The 21,236-nt window shown below is 44.5% G+C and overlaps 1 protein-coding gene across 3 annotated transcripts in view; it reads right to left on the reverse strand.

Moving 5' to 3' along the window:
- The window catches only part of PCYT1A (phosphate cytidylyltransferase 1A, choline), a 56,061-nt gene that overhangs the window by 31,997 nt on the left and 2,828 nt on the right, over positions 1-21,236 (reverse strand). For 2 of the 3 annotated variants that reach the window (XM_024355241.2, XM_024355242.2), the window contains exon 2: positions 7,347-7,473. In XM_024355241.2, the coding sequence (XP_024211009.1) occupies positions 7,347-7,463 (117 nt within the window). In that variant the 5' untranslated portion in view covers positions 7,464-7,473. Of the gene's footprint in view, positions 1-7,346; positions 7,474-19,800; positions 19,865-21,236 lie in introns of all 3 variants that reach the window. The other variant, XM_063806479.1, reaches the window with a different exon arrangement.

Genomic DNA, 21,236 nt, shown 5'->3' on the forward strand with positions numbered 1-21,236 from the left:
CGTGAGCCACCGCATCCAGCTCTAAGGATTCTTAAATATTTTTCAGCAAAAAGTTTCTGAATGCCACAGAAAAACATTTATTTCCCTTTCACCCAAACATTCTGTATTAATGATAACAGGTCCTCCCGAGATCCCAATTGTTTCTATTTTTTTTTATTTTTTAAGAGACAGGGTCTCACTGTTGCCCAGGCTGGAATGCAGCAGTGCGATCCATACCTCACTATAACCTTGACCTCCTAGTTCTCAAGAGATCCTCCTGCCTCATCTTCCTGAGCAGCTAGGACCACAGGGGCACATCACCATATCCAGTTAATTTTTCCATTTTTTTTGTAGGGACAGTGTCTCTCTATAATGCATCGCCCAGGCTGGTCTCAAATTCCTGGCCTCAAGGGATCCTTCCACCTCCCAAGGCGCTTGGATTATAGGCATGAGCCACTGTGCTTGGCCCAATTCTTTCAATAATGCCACAGGAAACGCTACAGAGTCAAGGGGAATACCATGTGGTATGAGAAAGAAGGGACAAAGAACAGAGCTGAAAGATTCCACCCCATGGGGATCTGTTTTTTTGTTTTGTTTTGAGACACAGTCTTGCTCTGTCGCCAGGCTGGAGTACAGTGGCGCGATCTCGGCTCACTGCAAGCTCCACCTCCAGGGTTCAAGCAATTCTCCTGCCTCAGCCTCCCGAGTAGCTGGGACTACAGGCACCCACCACCACGCCCGGCTAATTTTTGTATTTTTAGTAGAGACGGGGTTTCACCATGTTGGCCAGGATGGTCTCGATCACTTGACCTCGTGATCTGCCCTCCTCGGCCTCCCAAAGTGTTGGGATTACAGGCATGAGCCACTGCGCCCAGCCAGGATCTGGTTTTAAAAATAAATAAAAGCAATCATTCTCCCGGACTCCTATTGCCATTTCAGTGAATGTAAACAATGAGCTCATCTGTCCAATTACTATTTGGATGTCTTATAGGCCCTCTAAATTGAACCTGTACTAAGTTAAACTCTTTGTCTTCCTCCTAAACCTGCTTTTCCTCCTGGTATTTCTTATCTCAATGGGAAGTACCCCATCTACACAACGTACCTAAGACTGAAACCTAGGAGTCACTCTTAACACCTTTTGTCCTTCATATCTCAGTAATCTCCAAGAACTGTCCATTTTACATCTTTTTAAAAAATTACAATTTTAATTTAAAATAGAGACAGGGTCTCCCTATATTGCCCAGGCTGCTCTCAAACTCCTGGGCTCAAGGGATCCTCCCACCTTGGCCTCCCGAAGGGCTGCGATTACAGGCGTGAAGCCACCATGCCCAGCCGATTTTACCTTCTAGAAATGTGTAAAGTTTATCTCGTACTCTCTGTGCCTAATGTCATAGTTTAAGCCCTACTTCATGATTCTGAACTTGTACCCCATCTCTTGTTCATTTCTTGAATTCCTTGTATCCTTCAAAGTTCAGCTCAGAAATAACCCTTTTGATGACGCTTTTCCCAAACCACTGCCCCTACCTCTTGGTCAAAGTCAGTCTCTTGCTTCTCAAGATTATTTTGGTTGAAATGAGATTGGGAGGCCTATACTTAGCCATAAGCAGAACTATGGCCATCCTGACCCACCAACCCAGGCATCTAATACCTGGTATCCTTCCTACTCCTTTTTTCTCAAGAGATTGACTTTGTAACTTCCGTCTATTTGGCACTTTTCATACGTATCATAATTTCATACTGTATCATAATTATTTGCTGCTGTTTCTTTCCCTTTTTTGTCTGTGAGTTTCCCAAGAGCAAGGTCATCTTTTCATCCTTGCATCTCCAATGCAACTGGCAAGTAGAGGTTCTCGAAACATTTTGGTTGAAATGAGATTGTGAGGCCTACTTTGCCATAAGCAGAACTATGGCCAATTTTCCCCACAGTTTAGATACTTCATGACTCATTCATACATATGATATTCTTTGTAAGTTATTTTATTTATTATTATTTTTATTTTATTTATTTATTTATTTATTTTGAGACAGAGTCTCGCTTTGTTGCCCAGGCTGGAGTGCAGTGGTGTGATCTCAGCTCACTGCAACCTCTGCCTCCTGGGTTCAAGCCATTCTCCTGCCTCAGTCTCCTGAGTAGCTGGGATTACAGGCGCACATCACCATGCCCAGCTAATTTTTTTTTGTATTTTTAGTAGAAACGGGGTTTCGCCATGTTGGCCAGGCTGGTCTCAAACTCCTGACCTCGTGATCTGCCCTTCTCGGCCTCCCAAAGTGCTAAGATTACAGGCGTGAGCCACTTGCGCCCAGCCTGATATATATTAAGATAAGCTAAACGTCTTATGTTTTGTAAATACTTTTGTGATCCTTTTGATTGAACCTTTAGAAACATCTGTATCAATAAATGATTTATACTTATCGACAAAATAGCCATAAAGTTTTTCCTTAGTTTTTCCTTCTTAACTCCTTTGTCTCTTTTCTATCCATTTCATCCTGACCCACCAACCCAGGTATCTACTACTTGGTGATCCTTCCTAGTCCTTTCTTTATGTGCAAGGAAAGTACTTTTTCTAAAGCTAATGAGCTCCACCGGGTGTGGTGGCTCACGCCTGTCATCTCAGCACTTAGGGAGGCAGAGGTGGGCGGATAGCTTGAGCCCAGGAGTTTAAGACCTGCCTGGGCAACAGAGCAAGTCCCCCTACCCTTTTTTTTTCTTTTTTGAGACGGAGTCTCGCTCTGTCGCCCAGGCTGGAGTGCAGTGGCGCGATCTCAGCTCACTGCAAACTCTTCCTCCTGGGTTCACGCCATTCTCCTGCTTCAGCCTCCTGAGTAGCTGGGACTACAGGCGCCCACCACTGCGCCCAGCTAATTTTTGTATTTTTAGTAGAGACGAGGTTTCGTCATGTTGGCCAGGCTGGTCTCGAACTCCTGACCTCAGGTGATCCGCCCACCTCAGCCTCCCGAAGTGCTGGGATGACAGGCATGAGCCACTGTGCCTGGCCTGCAAGTGCCCATTAAAAAAAAAAAAATAAGTTAATGAGCTCTAGGCTATAGAATTCTACTCTATGCTCACATCTCATAAAAGGAAGATCTTGTTTATCTTTACACGTCTACCACCTACTGCCATACTAGCGCATTGTAAATATGCAATAAAGGCCAGGTGCGGTGGCTCACGCCTGTAATCCCAGCACTTTGGGAGGTCGAGGCGGGCGGATCACGAGGTCAAGAGATCGAGACCATCCTGGCTAACACGGTGAAACCCCATCTCTACTAAAAAATACAAAAAATTAGCCAGGCGTGGTGGCGGGTGCCTGTAGTCCCAGCCACTCGGGAGGCTGAGGCAGGAAAATGGCGTGAACCCAGGAGGCGGAGCTTGCAGTGAGCCGAGATCAGGCCACTGCACTCCAGCCTGGGCGACAGAGCAAGACTCCATCTCAAAAAAATAAATAAATAAAAATGCAAGAAAATCTTGCTTACTCAACCCAAATGTCAACTGGAGAATGAATAACTAAAAAGTAGTATGTGATATATGATGGAATGTTATTTGTCAATAAAAAAAAAATGAAGTACTGGCCGGACGTGGTGGCCCACACCTGTAATCCCAGCACTTCGGGAGGTTGAGGTGGGCGGATCACCTGAGGTCAGAAGTTTGAAACCAGCCTGAGCAACATGGTAAAACCCCATCTCTACTAAAAATACAAAAATTAGCCAGGCGTGGTGGCGGCGCATGCCTGTAGTCCCAGTTACTCAGGAGGCTAAGGCAGGAGAATCACTTGAACCTGGGAGGCCGAGATCACACCGCTGCATTCCAGCCTGGGCAACAGAGTGAGACTCTGTCTCAAAAAAAAAAAATTGCCGGGCACGGTGGCTCACGCCTATAATCCCAGTACTTTGGGAGGCCGAGGCGGGTGGATTACCTGAGGTCAGGAGATCGAGACCATCCTGGCTAACATGGTGAAACCCCATCTCTACCAAAAATAAAAATTAAAAAAAATTAGCCAGATGTGGTGGCAGGCGCCTGTAATCCCAGCTACCCGGGAGGGTGAGACAGGAGAATCACTTGAACCCGGGAGGCGGAGGTTGCAGTGAGCCGAGATTGCGCCACCGCACTCCAGCTTGGGCGACAGAGCAAGACTCAGTCTCAAAAAAAAAAAAAAAAAAATTAAGTACTTGTACATGTTGCAGTACGAATGAATCTTCAAAACAAGCTCAGTGAAAGAAGCCAGCCCCGAAGACCACATACCGTATGATGTCATTTGTATGAATGTCCAGAACAGGCAAATCCACAGAATCAGAAAGCAGATTAGTGGCTTCCAGAGGCTGGAGAGACTGGGGGGAAATGGGGAGTGACTGCTAATGAGTACAGGCCTTCTTTCTGGGGTGATAAAAATATCCCAGGCCAGGCATGGTGGCTCACACCTGTAATCCCACACTGTGGCAGGCTGAGGCAGGAGAATCGCTTGATCCAGGAGACTGAGACCAGTCTGGGTAACATAGTGAGACCCCATCCCTACAAAAACAAATTTAAAAATTAGCCAGGCATGGTGATGTGCACCTATATTCCCAGCTACTTGGGAGGCTGAGGTGAGAGGACTGTTTGAGCCCAGAAAGTTGAGGCTGCAGTGAACTATGATCACACCACTGCACTGCAGCCTGGGTAACAGACCAAGACCCTGTCTCAAAAAAAAAAAAGAAAAAAATTCTAAAATTGGTCATGGTGATGGTTGCACAACTCTGTGAATAAACTGAAAACCACTGAATTGTATACTGTAAATGATATGTCAATTATAACTCAATAAAGCTGTTAAAAAAAGAAAAAAGTCTTGCTTGCTTTTATTATAGAGTTCAAAGGAGATTCAGAGCTAGAAAGTACAGGTGTACAGTGAGATGGCAGAAAGTTTACTAGCAGACACTCCTCCTCACTAAGGTTGGTCCAGGCTGTTGGGTGGATCTCTGACCATTCACCTATGCCAAATAGTCTGTGTGTTTCAGGGAGGAATGTGGAATAGGTAGCAGCAAGTCACTGAAGTGATTTCACATGAATATATGAAGCAAAGTAATTTAAAGCATTAAGACTCCCCAGAAGAATTAAAAAAAAAAAAGATTCCCAGAGTCTAAAGACCAAGAAATTTAAGTTTTCTCAGAGCTCATTCCATTGAAAAGACTGGCTTCCTTTGCTTTATTCCTAGCTACAGTGATTGGCTGATTAGCTGACAGTATCACCTATTTGGTTATAACTTGTTCCTACTCCAAGTGATGTTGCTGAATTGGTACACATCACCATTTCTTTAATCTGAATTCTCTAAGAAATATTCAGAAACTAACAATGCCCTGTTTTGTTGATTGCTGAGTCACTTTCTAAGCTTATTTGCTGTAGTATGCAGAATAATGCCCCCCTGCAGATGGCCACACCCATTCCCTGGAGCCTGTGACTGTTTTACCATACATGGCAAAAGAGACTCTGCAGGCCAGGCACAGTGGCTCACACCTGGTAATCCTAGCACTCTGGGAGGCCGAGATAGGAAGACTACTTGAGCTCAGGAGTTCAAGACCAGCCTGGGCAACATAGCAAGACCCTTACTCTAAAAATAAAAATAAAAATAGTAAGCCAGGCATGGTGGTGGGCACCTGCAATCCCAGCCACTTGGGAGGCTGAGGCAGGGAAATCACTTGAACCCAAGAGGCAGACGTTGCAGTGAACCGGGATCGCACCACTGCACTCCAGCCTGGGTGACAAAGCGAGACTCTGTCTCAAAAATACAAATAAAAATAAATAAAAATAAAAATAGTAAAGAGGCTTTGCAGATATGATTAAATAAAGGAAGATTATTCTGGTTTATCTGGGTATACCGAACGTAATCACAAGAGTCCTTGTAAGTGAAAAGGGGAAGTAGGAGGTTCAGAATCAGAGCAGGAGACATGGCAGAAGCAATCGTCAGAGTGATGTGAGCACTGGCTGGTGCCAAGCGCTAAGCAATGTGGGAACCCTCTAGAAGCTGGAAAAGGCAAGAAGATGGACTTTCCCCTGGACCCTCCAGCTCTGCCAACACCCTGATTTTAGCCCTCTGAGACCCATTTCAGATTTCTGATATCCAGAACTGTAAGATAATTCATTTGTATATTTGTATTATGGTAATTTGTTACAAATGCAACAGGAAACAAATATATATACTTGCCCTTATGATCAATATCAGCCCTGCAGGCACTTGTCTATTTGTAGGGTATTATTTGCTTTTATTGCTCAAGACAGAGCATTCATTTGGAATAACTATTAATTGTTTCAGAATAGATTTTTCCCTTTGGGCTGGGAAGCTCTAGAACTAAGCAGTGGAAACTGAGTTTGATCAATGGCTAATAGTCAATATAGGTAAAGAAACATACAATTCTGTCACTGGGATTTTGAAACACAGATTTCATAATAATATTAACAACAGTAGCTTCAATTGTGTGTAAGTGTTCTCTGACATGTTTTTATTATGGAAAGTTTTAGGAAGGGTAGCAAGCTGAGACAGGATAGGCAGTGTGGAGGAAAGCTTTAGGAAGGGTAGCAAGCTGAGATGGGATAGGCAGTGTGGAATGGGGTCTTTCATCTAAGGTTTGGCAATAATTAGGAAATACAAAGATAATTTTCCAGAGATAAAGGAGCATAAGGTAGGCATAAACGGAAAAAGGTTCTCATCTAAGATACAACTAGTAACAGGATGGAGGAATGATAGAGGGAGAAAAAACAGCAGAAAAGACGCACTAGACACCATGAGATGATACGAAGATCAAATCACTGCCTAGAGCCCCAATTTTTCTATTTCATTAGTTTTATTTATTTGTTTATTTACTTTTTATTTTTATTTTTGAGATAGGGTCTGTCTCTGTTGCCCAGGCTGGAATGCAATGGTGCAATCTCGGCTCACCGCATCCTCCGCCTCCCGAGTTCAAGCAATTCTCATGCCTCAGCCTCCCAAGCAGCTGAGATTACAGGCATGCGCCACCACGCCCGGCTAATTTTGTATTTTTAGTAAAGACGGGGTTTCACCAGGCTGGTCTCAAACTCCTGACCTCAGGTGATCCGCCCACCTCAGCCTCCCAAAGTGTGGGATTACAGGTATGAGTCACCGCACCTGGCCATATTTCAATAGTTTCAGCCTAATACACATGCAACTTCCATATTTTCCTAACACTTCTTTTTCTAAACCCAATGTAAAGCTTCTACAACTGAGCTGTGAGTCATAATCCAGTAAAAAGGCAGCAGATTTCCAGTGACTGTGAAAATACACTTACTATTCCTTCTTTTCATTATTTCAGAAGACATGTAACACTGATATCATCAATGTCATATCAGTTTCTACCCTCCCCCTGCCAGGTTAATCTCCACTTACCACTGCACAGCGCTGCACTTTGGAAGGAACCCCATCTTCTTCTGTTGCCCCGTTGGGTCCGGGCGCCTCTTTTCTCCTCTTCCTTGCATTGACCTTGGCTGAACACTGTGCATCCATCTTCTTTTAACTGGTCATAGAAAGTGAAAACAAAAATTTTCTCATTGGGGTGGGAAAAAGTTTGTCACCAGTATTTCAGAGACGTTGACGTGGATACACTCAGCAAAATACCAATTCTACAGCTGCACTTCACCAAGATGAGCCAATGGCATCTGGCAAAACCAGCGAAGCTTCACAAAACACAGGCTCTAGTAGAAATACTGAAACGCCTCTCTGTGCAACGATGGCCACAGTGAATTGCCTGAAGTCGGAAGTCATTCCCCCTCACAGTGCAGCCTACATACTAACTGCTCATTTTAAATCCTGATTGCATGCAAAAGATTGGAATAATTTGGCTGAGAAAGATAGTTACACAGACTCTCCCACTACCCTCCGCATCATCGATATGACAGGTATAAGGCAATGTGAAGGTATGACTGGTGCAGGTAGAGAAAAGAGCCCTTTGTAAACGGATGGCTCTCACCAAGTCCTGGATTAACAAAACACGGATTTCTTAACTCTAATTTTTTTTAAGACGGGGTCTCACTCTGTTGCCCAGGCTGGGGTGCGGTGGTATGATCTTGGCTCACTGCAGCTTCAACCTCGTTAGCTCAAGCGATCCTCTTGCCCCAGCCTCCCAAGTAGTTGGGACTACAGGCACATGCCACCACACCTAGTTTTTTTTTTTTTTTTTAAGAGACAGGCCTCGCTATGTTGCCCAGGCTGGTCTTGAATTCCTGGCCTCAAGTGATCCTCCAACTCAAACTCCCAAAGACTTGGGGTGACAGGCATGAACCACAGCACTGAGTGAATTTCTTAAAAGTTATATAGATTTCAGTGACCACTTCACCAGAGTTACTTGCATGAAAATTGTGGAGTAGCATAATGGTTTTTCTTTACTTTTTTGTTGTTTTTATTTTTTTAGGAGTCTTGCTAGGTTGTCCAGGCTGGAGCGCAGTGGCTACTCACAGCCATAATCATAGCACACCGTAGCCTCAAACTCCTGAGCTTAAGCAATCCTCCCATCTGAGCCTCCAGAATAGCTAGGACCAGCATAATGTATTTTTTAAATGTCCTTCTCCTTCTTTCCTTTTTTTTTTTTTGAGAAAGAGTCTCACTCTGTCACCCTGGCTAGAGTGCAGTGGCACGATCTCGGCTCACTACAACCTCCGCCTCCCAGGTTCAAGCGATTCTCCTGCCTCAGCCTCCTGAGTAGGTGGGATTACAGGCACCCACCACCACGCCTGGCTAATTCTTTGTATTTTTAGTAGAGACAGGGTTTCCCTATGTTGGCCAGGCTGGTCTCGAACACCTGACCTCGTGATCCACCTGCCTTGTCCTCCAAAAGTGCTGAAATTACAGGGGTGAGCCATGGCGCCCAGCCAATTTTTGTATTTTTAGTAGAGACAGGGTTTTGTCATGTTGGCCAGGCTGGTCTTGAACTCCTGACCTCAGGTGATCCACCCACCTCGACCTCCCAAAGTGCTGGAATTACAGGTGTGAACCACTGCACCTGGCCCTTCCCCTTCTTTTCTCAGTACTCATTTCCCTTTCCTCTTTCAGGGTCTTAACACCTCAAGCTTGTTCACAGTTTCCAGCTATTAAAACCCCCTCAGGGATTCTCCTTCCCCCAAAGGAACTTACTTATTATTGTCTCATTTAGCAGAGAGTTTCTAGCAACTAGCTATTACAGCAAAGTTCTGAATATTCTGTATTTCATGTTTAAGTCACAGAATACTTGGGGTGTCACTTCGCTAGCCAGAAACCTCTGTGGCCAGTGGCACCTTTGCCTGAGTTTTGCTCAGGCCCGCTGGGCTCGTTCCGTCCACTCAGCCTGGTAGGCTATGCTCAGCTTGTGTTACCAGCACAGATTCCATGCATGCCAAGGACAAGCCAGGCACGGAGCGGCAAGGGGTGCACAGGCGAGCCAGCACAGGGTCCGGCCACTGCGCACAGCCAGGCACGCCAGCTGCCAGGGGGTGAGCAGCTCGAGGCGCCAGCTCCCTGAGAGGCTGCAGCTGAACCAGGCGTACTACAAGCAGCTTCCACTGCAGGCACTGGGGAACATGGTGGTGCCCAGAAGCTTGGAGAGGCCAGGAACCACAGAGCTCCAAAGAGGGTGTCACAGCCCTGGCTCAAGGAGCTCTTAGGTCTGGGCTTCCCAAAGGGCTACAGCTCTTCTCTTTCTCTCTCCTCTCTTCTCTCTTTCTCTTGCCCACAGCGTGGCAAGCAGTGGGGGAGGGGAGGACGTGTTTCGGCTCTGTTTGTGTTTCAGCTCTTTCAGTCCCGCCATTTGGCAGATCCCGAGTTCTTGTCCCACGTCCAGGAAGAATGAGGTATATGGACAACTGGAGGACGAGCAAGGTGAAGAGGTGCTTTATTGAGCAACACAACAGCCCTCAGGAGACCCCAAGCGGGTAGCTCCTTTCCGCAGCGGGTCGTCCCAGCATCTGTGCAGCCCTCAGCGGAGAGGAGACCCAGAGTGGATAGCTCCTATCTGCAGACAGGTCATCCTGACGTCTCTGCAGCCCTCAGTGGAGAGGAGACCTGGAGTGGGAAGCTCCTATCCGCAGGCAGGTCATCCCATCAAGTATGGCTGAGTCCAGGGTTTCTACGGGCTTCAGCGGGCAGGAAGTGCATGCTGATTGGTCCATGGGCAGCCACAGGCAGCCCGGAAAAAGCATCATAAGTTCTCATTCCAGTCCACAGAACTGGCAGCCTGGGCCCCAGGCTTCAGGCCATCCCTGGCTTGAAGGTGGGGCTTCACCAGGGACCCGCCCATTTCCGCCTAGGAGCCTGTCTGCCTCCTGCTGTCATCAACCTGCTGTCCACAGCGCCCAGGCTATTCACGAAGGGGCGCCTGCAGGCCTGAACGGAGCTGCCCTCAGCTCCGCCTTGGCCTCCCCTCCTGTGCTCCTGGACACCCAAAATCCAGAGGGGGCCAAGGCAGAAGGGGGCTGGCATGTCAGCACTGCCCCTAGCACACGCACACCCAGCCAGGTCATGACAGTGCCCAGGCTTGGCCTCAACTTTGCTCCAAAATCAGAGCAGGCACCAGGAGCAAGGAGAGGCCAGGCAGTGGGAGCAAGCACTTCAAGCCTGCAGGGGCAGGGGAAGTTCCTGGGCCCCCAAAAGCACAGGGAAGCCCGGGTATGTAGCCACGGCTGCTCCCGCCCTGCCAACTTGGAAACGGGCAGGGCTTCCACCTACTCCCAGCTCCCAGTGGCTCCATGGAGCGTGCAGCACAGACCATGCCTCCCCGACTGCAGCCGGCATCATGGCAGCAGCCCATCCAGACAGGCCACCGCTGCCATCATTTAGATGTTGGCTTTTCAGCCCCCTGCAGGGATAGTTGCGTTTTTCTTAAGTAACACAATTTGTACAAATAAATTACTTTCTTGATACTGATGAAATTTTAGGAATCAGCCAGAAATTGGGGGTAGGGGAAACTCTATGATAAACTGTCATCTCTGCACAAGATTCGGTTCAGAGAAAAATCTTCAGAACAGGTGGAAAACCAATGCCAGACAGAATGAGGACAGTCTGCTCTGCCCTACTGCCTCTCATAAGCCTGACTGAGATGTTCGTCTAAACAACTGCAACTGTGCCTTACTTTCTTTCCTCCGGCTCAACTCCGAGTGGCAATATGACAAGATGTACAAGAAACTGGCCTAATTCTTAGAAGCTGAAGGTGACACCCCATGAGTCATGGCCAACATGAAAAAATGTCAGAGTCCAAAGTGAAAGATGAGCACCACCTAGAAACTTCCTTTCATCACAAATGCAAATTAAAATGGAAGAAGGGTTCTATACATTTCACTCCGAGTTCTTTCAGTGATGATGATCAGAGCTTGTCTTCACTATTGTTATTAATGATTCCTTCATAATATTCAGAGGTCAGTACTCTCATCTCAGTGGTCTGAGTGAACTACTCAAAATGCCTAATCCATCCAATTAATGATAGTTTTCTAATTTGCACAGTACTCTTCTGTAAGTATCTGCTCAATTCTTCTAAGTGTAGAGAGACAAAATCCACTATGAGAAATATAATCAGCAATTTGGCATCTGGCAAGTCAATAATATCAGGCAGTCAAAAATATGAGTACTTACTGCTTACAAAGTACTGTATCATAATTTTTAAGTACAAACTGAACCTGGAGGACATTATACTAAGTGAAATAAGCCAGACGAGAAAGACAAATACCACAAATGACCTCACTTATTTGTGGAATCTAAAAGAGTGGAACTCACAGAAGTACAGAATAGAATGGTGGTTACAAGAGACGGACAGAAGAGGGTGGAGAGCAAAAAGGGAGATGTCGAGTACAAAAATTCAGTTTTGAAAGGAGAAATAGGCCGGGCACAGTGGCTCACGCCTGTAATCCCAGCACTTTGGGAGGCTGAGGCGGGTGGATCACGAGGTCAAGAGATCGAGACCATCCTGGCCAACATGGTGAAACCCCATCTCTACTAAAAGTACAAAAAATAGCTGGGTGTGGTGGCGCATATCTGTAATCCCAGCTACTCGGGAGGCTGAGGCAGGAGAATCGCTTGAACCCAGGAGACAGAGGTTGCAGTAAGCTGAGATCGCACCACTGCACTCCAGCCTGGCAACAGAGTGAGACTCTGTCTCAACAAAAAAGAAAAAAAAAAAAAGAATGGAGAAATAAGCTTTAGTGATCTATTGCACAGAATGGTGACTATAATAAATAATAATGCAGCCAGGCACGGTGGCTCACACCTGTAATCCCAGCACTTTGGGACGCCAAGGCAGGCGGATCACAGGGTCAGGAGATTGAGAACATCCTGGCTAACACAGTGAAACCCTGTCTCTACTAAAAATACAAAAAATTAGCCAGGCGTGGTGGCGGGCACCTGCAGTCCCAGCTGCTGGGGAGGCTGAGGCAGGAGAATGGTGTGAACCCGGGAGGTGGAGCTTGCAGTGAGCCAAGATCGTGCCACTGCACTCCAGTCTGGGCGCCAGAGTGAGACTCCGTCTCCAAAAAAAAAAAAAAAAACAAAATAAATAATAATGCATTTTATATTTCAAAATTGCTAAAAGAGTAGATTTTAAATGTTTTCACCACAAAAAAATAAGTATATAAGGCAAGGAATTTGTTAATTAGCTTGATTTAATCATTCCACAATGTAAACATATATCAAAGTATCACATTGTATCCCATAAATATAAACAACTATTATTTATCAATTTAAAAAATTAAAGGCCAGGCACAATGGCTCACGCCTGCAATCCCAGCACTTTGGGAGGCTGAGGTGGGCAGCTCACCTCAGGTCAGAAGTTTGAGACCAGCCTGTGCAACATGGTGAAACTCCATCTCTACAAAAATACAAAAATTAGCCAGACTTGGTGGTGCATTCCTGTAATCCCAGCTACTCAGGAGACTGAGGCGGGAGGATCGCTTGAATCCGGGAGGCAAAGGTTGCAGTCAGCCGAGATCGCACCACTGCACTCCAGCCTGGGCAACAGAGCAAGACTCCGTCTCAAAAAATGAAAAAAAAAAAAAATTAAGTACAAACTATTTTCTCAAGGAAGCTTCAATTAAGGCATGGAAAACACACACAGAGCTCCACCTCAAAAATGCTTATGATATAAAAATGCTCTTCAGGATTCTAAAACCATGGGGTGAAAGTTTGCTGAGGAATAGGATATTTGCAGTTACGAAAAATTGACCAGGTGTAGTGGCACATGCCTGTAGTCCCAGCTACTCGGGAGGCCGAGGTGGGAGGACTACTTGAGAACAGCAAGTCAAGGCTGCACTGAGCCATGATCATGCCACTACACTCCAGCCTGGACAGCAAAGTGAGACCCTTTCTCAAAAAAAAAAAAAAAAGGCCACATGCAGTGGTTCATGCCTGTAATCCTGGCACTTTGAGAGGCCAAGGCAGGCGAATCACCTGAGGTCTGGAGTTCAAGACCAGCCTGGCCAACATGGTGAAACCCCGTTTCTACTAAAAATATAAAAATTAGCCAGGTGTGGTGGCGGGCACCTGTAATCCCAGCTACTTGGGAGGCTGAGGCAGGAGAATTGCTTAAACCCAGGAGGCAGAGGTTGCAGTGAGCCAAGATCATGCCATTGCACTCCAGCCTGGGTGACAAGAGTGAGACTCCATTTCAAAAATATATATATATTTTTTTCTTTACCTGCTTACACTATTATGTGTTTATACTATTCCTTATCTGCTTACATACAGTTCTTCTATTTTCTAAAGATGACTTTTGGGTTTTACATTATATTCTACACTGTTCTTTAAACTGAAGTCTTTAGATCCTTCGGATTTAAAATAAACATATCCACTGCTTTTTGGGTTTTAGTGTAAGACACTTCTTTATCTCATCCACTTCTCAGGAGACGGAAAACATCTGGGTCACAGATATTCCATAATGATAACCCTAAAAGAATTTAGAAATTATGCAAAGATTACTCCTCATGACTTTCCTCTAGAACTACTGCTGTTTAAACTTTTACTCTGGGCTGGGCGCGGTGGCTCATGCCTGTAATCCCAGCACTTTGGGAGGCCAAGGTGGGTGGATCACATGAGGTCAGGAGTTCGCAACCAGCCTGGCCAACATGGTGAAACCCCATCTCTACTAAAAATACAAAAATTAGCTGAGCGTGGTGGCGTGCACCTGTAATCCCAGCTACTTGGGAGGCTAAGGCAGGAGGATCACTTGATCCCTGGAGGTGGAGGTTGCAGTGAGCCTAAATCGCACGCCACTGCGCTCCAGCCTGGGCGACAGAGCGAGACTTTGTCTCAAAATAATAATAACAATAATAAACTTTTACTCTGTAGGTCTCACAGGTTTTTTTCATTTTTCCCCGGCCTTCTTATGCCATCCCAATGTTCTCTCACATCTACTAACTTATAACCGCAGCACCAAAGCATACAGAATAATAACTGATGTTTAAAATCATGGAAAAAGTTACCCCCAGTCTCCCTCATGTTCCAATAGATGCTTGCCCGGACACATCACCTTTGCTACTGAGAAAGTATAGAGAAAAGGTATGTGGGAGGATGAGTGCGTACTGAAGACAGTAAATACATCCTAACATCGTGTTGGCTTCTTAATTGGTTACACTGAAACTTAGGTGTACCTAAAGCCACACCGCCATTACAACATCGATAACTGCCCAGTAACCATTTGGAATACCTCCAACAATGAGGAACAATATTTCCTGGACTCTCAGTTTATGAAAAGTGCGCCTCTGTCATCAACCAATACCATTCAAGTAAGGCACAGTGATGGCTCTGGAAAAGGAGGTGGCTTTAAATATCTACATTCAAAGGGGAAAAAAAATACACGCACACACACAGGCTGCCTTAATATCCCTGTTTGTCCAGCGGGCAATGGGACTGGGAAATGATCGCGCCTCCTCAGAGCCAATACAGTAGGAGGCGAACATGGGGCAGTGCATTACTTAATGCCCTGCAGACTGACCCTTAGGAATGAGACAGAAAGAAAAGTATTTGGAGATAGAATAGAGAACCTCCCTCAAGAGCCCTACTAGGATGGGCCAACACTTCCTGTTTGTTTAGTGGTTCATCCTCCAGAACACTTTCTTTGTCAAAAAGGCTATAACAGCCCAGTACAGTGGCTCATGCCTATAATCCCAGCACTTTGGGAGACCAAGGCGGATGGATTGCTTGAGCCCAGGAGTTCAAGGCCAGCCTGGCCAACATGGCGAAACCCCATCTCTACTAAAAAGACAAATAATTAGCCAGGAGTGGTGGCACATGCTTGTAGTCCCAGCTACTTGGGAGTCTGTGGTGGCAGAATCGCTTGAACCCAGGATGCAGAGGTTGCAGTGAGCCAAGATCGTTCCACTGTACTCCAGCCTGGGTGACAGAGCAAGACCTCATCTCAAAAAAAAAAAAAAAAAAAAATGCTAGGCCAGGTGTGGTGGCTCACACTTGTAATCCCAACACTTTGAGAGGCCAAGGCGGGAGGATCACCTGAGGTCAGGAGTTCGAGACCAGCCTGGCCAACATGGTGAAGCCCAGTCTCTACTAAAACTACAAAAATTAGCTGGGCGTGGTGGCAGGTGCCTGTAATCCCAGCTACCCAGGAGACTGAGGCAGGAGAATCGTTTGAACCCAAGAGACGGAGGCTGCAGTGAGCCATGATCATACCACTGCACTCCAACCTGGGTGACAAGAGTGAAACTCTATCTCAAAAAAAAAAAAGGGCTGACAGCCAGAATACAGCAGTTGTAAGACCTGATCTTTCCAACTGCTGCCTATTCACTCCCTAGATAAGTCACCTTATCTTAATCACTGAAATTTGAGCACAGACTCTAAATATGGACATAAAAACCCATCCCCCAACACCCTGCCTGCTAAGTACATTAGTGTCTCCAAAGTGCCCTCAAAATACAGAATGCAGTATCTGTGCCTGTGATTTTTACTCCGACTCACAAAGACCTGGCTTGGTTTCTGCTGACTCACCTACCAGTACACACTGTTTGCCTTGTTCCTGCACGTTCCAACACATGCCTGCTGAGGCACATCAACTTTGCTAGACAAGTGGAAGATGTGTTTGTGGAGGGTGGGGTGGCACTGAGGAGACACTAAGGATACAGCTAGTCGTATTTTTCCAATGTGAATGTCCTGAAGGAGACAGAACCTAGGTGCTGGCATGTCTATGCTTGAGTCTGAAAGATGATAGGCTCCTACAAGTAGTTTTAGGGACTCCTATCCAGTCCTTTCTTTTTTTTTTTTTTTTGAGACAGAGTTTCACTCCTGTTGCCCAGGCTGGAGTACAATGGCACGATCTCAGCTCACCGCAACCTCCACCTCCCGGGTTCAAGCAATTCTCCTGCCTCAGCCTCCCGAGTAGCTGGGATTACAGGCATGCACCACCACGCCTGGCTAATTTTGTATTTTTAGTAGAGACGGGGTTTCTCCATGTTGAGGCTAGTCTTGAACTCCTGACCTCAGGTGATCCGCCCGCCTCAGTCTCCCAAAGTGCTGGGATTACAGGCGTGAGCTACCGCACCCAGCCTATCCAATCCTTTCTATTCAACTTCCTTATTGCAAACAGACCTACCAAGCGAAAGAGGAGTTGGACTTTGCTTCCCGAACTATGTAACAATCTAAATATAGCAGAGTCCTCTCTTATCCACAGGGGAAATGTTTCAAGACGCCAGCAGATGCCTGAACCCCTAGAGAATATGGACCCTATATGGACAGTTGTCCCTCAGAATCTGCAGGGCACTGGTTCCAGGATCTCCTGCAGATGCCAAAATCCACAGATGCTCAAAAGTCCCTTATATATATAAAACGGTGTCGAATTTGCATATAATCTATACCCCCTATATACTTTCAATCTTCTCTACATTACTTATAACACCTAATACAATGTAAATACTATGTAACCAGTTATTATACAATATTGGTTTTTTATTTGTACTATTTTTTATTGTTGTATTGGTATTTTTATTGTTTTTTTTTTTTTTTCTGAATATTTTCGATCCAAGTTTGGCTGAATCTGCAGATGTGGAGCCCATGGCCACGGAGGGCTGACTCTACTTCGTTTTCTCCCTATATACACAGAGCTATGATAAAGTTTTATTTATAAATTAAGCACAGTAAGAGATTAACAGGAATAACTAATAATAAAACAATTATAACAATATACTGTAATAAATGTTATCTGAATGTGGCTGTTCTCTCTCGCTCTCAAAATATCTTACTACATCATACTCACCTATTTTCTGACCGTGGCTGACTGTGGGTAACTGAAACCGCGGAAAGTAAAACTGCGACTAAGGGTGAGCTCTTGTAGTATCAAGTTGCAATTACATGTGCTATTCCACATTTCAAAAATCTAACTCAAACTTGACCAATTACTACAAGGAACTATTTGCAAAAAGATGAGGCGTAATTTTTCCTTTGCACTCTATTCCTGCCTTCCCCATCTCTAGGCCTACATTATCTTCCCCACTAAAACCCAATGCCCAGTATTTTTCTATCAGCATATCAATGCCCAGTTCCAAAGCCGAGTGCGCAAGCAGACTTTACATTTGGGATGTTTCTCTGCTTCTACCGTGGTGGTGCTTAATGAGCTGGTGCTCTAAGAGGCAAGCTCTGGAAACTCAAGGGTTAAAGTGCATCTAATATTCCTGGCATTCATTAATCATATCATCTTGCTGTACACTCAGGTCTTTCTGGAGATAACAGTGTAAGGACGTTGCCCCCTATGTAAAGGCCTTTGAAGCTTGAGGGAGTATATGGCTAAGCGAAAGTAGGGAAAAGAGCTGGACTCAAGAACCAGAAAATCTAGATCAGGGGTCAGCAAACTACAGCTAGCTGGCCAAAGATGGCCCACTACCTGTTTTTGTAATTAAAATTCGATCGGAACACAGCCATGTTCACTCACTGATGTGTTTATTGTCCATGGCTGCTTTTGTGCTACAACAGCAGAGCTGAGTAGTCACAGATACTGTGTGACCTGCAAACCCTAAACTATTTACAATCTGGCCCGTTACTGAAAAAGTTTGCTACCTCTCATCCTAGATGAAATCAGGACCAGCTTTATTAATAATTTGGTGGCAAATTCTACCTAAATTTACCCAATCTAAAGTGAAAAACAGTGTTAGAAATAGAATTATTTCGAGTGCAGTGGTGCAATCATGGCTCACTGCAGCCTCGAACTGCTGGGCTTAAGTGATTCTCCTGCCTCACCCTCCCAAGTAGCTAGGACTACAGGCACATGCCACTACACCCAGCTAATGTTTTGTAGAGATGGGGGTCTCACTTTGTTGCCCAGGTTGGTCTCAAACTCCTGGCCTCAAGCAATCCTCCCACCTCAGCCTCCCAAAGTGCTGGGATTATAGGTATGAACTATCACACCAGGCTGAGAACTTATAAATGTAAAAGTGAATTTCAAAACATGAGCTTCTCTGACAGATTAGTTCTAAACTAAAGTTCAACGTTACTTGTCATGAGCCCTATAAACTGTCACATTTAAGACCTTAGCTTTGAACTGGATCTCCTCCCTCTAATTTCGTCAGAGAAACCCTTATTCAACAAACACTGAGCGGCACTTACTCTGTGCCAGACCCTGGGTTAGCCACTGGCACACATAATAAAGCTTATACTTCTTCGGCCTGGACATGTAGTAGAATATTTCAGGAAAGAAAAAACCATGAGGGACACATGTAATAGTTCTTACAGTTGAACAATTTTACTCTGCCACTATTCTACCAGAATATTTGGTGAGTAAACTCTTGTGTTTAGAATGTGATCTTCCTAGAGTGGGTTATGGAACTCATATCTCTCAGGCAGGGTCTATGATAGAATTCAGGAAGTCTGTGAATTTGGATGAAAAAGACTGTATCTTTATTTTCACTTCAGTGATGAACATAAGCTACAGCAGTAATAGCAGACTTATTAGACAAATGGATTTGTTACCAGTAGAAATCATGGATATTTTCATACCATATCATACTTCTTAAATTTTGATAACTATATATCAATATAATTCAATATAACTGGTTTTCTTTATAGTTCTATGTATTTTATTTTTGCATATAAAAACATATTCCAAAAAGGAACTCTAAAAGCTTTCACCACACTGCCAAAGGAGTCCATAACACAAAAAAGATTAAGATTCCTGTTCTACGGTCAAAAAATAAAGAAACATAATCACATTTAGGGTAATTTTCTGTATATAAAAAAACTACCTGTTTTTTATTAAGGGTCATATGCTCATTTTCTATAGAGCAGGGACCATATGTCATTATTTTTGGCAGCCTTCACTTCAAAACTGGTTTGCAAGTAGTTGTGAATGTGATATAACAGCCTAGCAGATTCATGGGTTCCCCTGGCTCATTGGCAGTCATCCTAGTCCAAACATAGAAAGCCTCAAACTAATATAACTTTCAACTTGCGGTACAAGAGAATTCCCAAAAGAAAGCGAGGGGCAAGGCACAGTGGCTCACGCCTGTAATCCCAACACTTTGGGAGGCCGAGGCGGATGGATCACTTGAGGTCTGGAGTTTAAGACCAGCCTGGCCCACATGATGAAACCCCGTCTCTACTAAAATACAAAAATTAGCTGGGCGTGGTGGCGGGCACCTGTAATCCCAGCTGAGGCAGGAGATCGCTTGAACCCAGGAGGCAGAGTTTGCAGTGAGCTAAGATTGCACCACTGCATTCTAGCCTGGGCAACAAGGCAAGACTTGGTCTCAAAAAATAAATAAATAAATAAATAGAAAGGAGGGAAAAGACACACACAGAAAGCCTGCTATTAATATATATCTATTAACCTGGTTTACGAATGGTAAAATACAGGTAATTCAATTATTTACATTAATGAATAAGGTAGGTAACAAACCTAAAAGAATGCCAAATATGAGACTCATTTCTTTTTATCTTCTGAGGTGGCGCTTCGGCACATGCTGCAAACGTAAAAAGGTACATTCCTTGAATTGACTGGCTAAATTGTAGAAAGGAATTAGGATTTAAATTCTGCCACAAATAATCCACAAAGCAATTAACAAAACAAATCACAGATGAAACATGTGTTTAAGTACTCATTTGACAGGAATACTGTGAAAAGAGAGGTTTAGGACTAAAAACAGAAAGGTTTACGCTTAGGAAAGAGGTTCAAGGACTTAGGGAAAAGGAGATGCCAGAAGCTGCCAAGCAGATAAGCAGGAGGGCTGACAAGGCCTAAAGTGCTGATCCCCTCACTCTCCCAAGTCACCCCTTCTTCTAATATGCTTGATGTGTGATAATGTCAAAGATGTACAAGCAGCCAGCCACAATCTTGAGCAAAAAAGGGACTCTCACAGTCCTGTGATAATTGGCAAGTGCCCTGACTTTAGGGTTTCTCTAACTGGAAACAAATCCAAGAAAAAAATGACTTTTACAAAAATGTATTCTTTCCAATCTATTTCAAGGTAACACAAACTTTGATGTAAGGGAGACCTATTTCTGCTTGATTCAGAAAGGGAAATTTCTATTAGTAGAAAAATCAGAAGGTCTGCTTCAGATCAGTTATGTAAATACTTAGAAAAGCATGATGCTTAAGTAAGAACTCTACTATTATTAGCAGATATTTTGCTATTATCCATCATTAATAACAATGGAAAATTATGCTTGCTTTTTATCTGAGCATTTCAAAAACTAATTCTCATCAGCACTTATAACATCTCTAGGAGAGGTTATTCAGCTCCCTAGGGAAATACTGTCTAACTTAAAGGCCAGACAGCTCTGAATTATAAATGGAGTCAGATGGTTTACAAACTCTATGAAATTACATATAAAATTTGGTAAGTTCACATATATTTCAGATTATTAAAGGGCTGTTTGATCATAAGAAGAGTTACCTCTGGCCATGGTTAGAAAATCTAAAACAAGAGAAAGCAATAATGCTTTCCATACATAGTCACAGGGCGAGTAAATGTTAACATCAGAGGAAGTCACCAGGGACTGCTAAATCCAGGCTCTATCTAACTAGATCATTCTTCTTAAGGGATCACATATCCAAAAAGCAGGTCCCCAAGGAAAATAAAACCCCACTGCTTATGGGAGGAGAATCATAGACTGAGGGGGAATGAAGCTCATTCTTTATCAACCAGGCCATCATGCTAGTTTTCAAAGGGAATTTGCAAAGCAAATCTTTTGTCCTACAAAAAGATTCATTTCATTCAGCAAAGAAAAAAGACCCTAGAGGGAGTACTGCTGAATCCCAAGCCTCTTCCACAGTCTGTTACCTTGAAGCATAGATGCTGTTCTAGAAGAAACCCCTGGGTAGTTCCTTTTAGC

This window comes from Pan troglodytes, chromosome 2 (assembly GCF_028858775.2).
Source record: "Pan troglodytes isolate AG18354 chromosome 2, NHGRI_mPanTro3-v2.0_pri, whole genome shotgun sequence".
Taxonomy (NCBI): Eukaryota; Metazoa; Chordata; class Mammalia; order Primates; family Hominidae; genus Pan; species Pan troglodytes.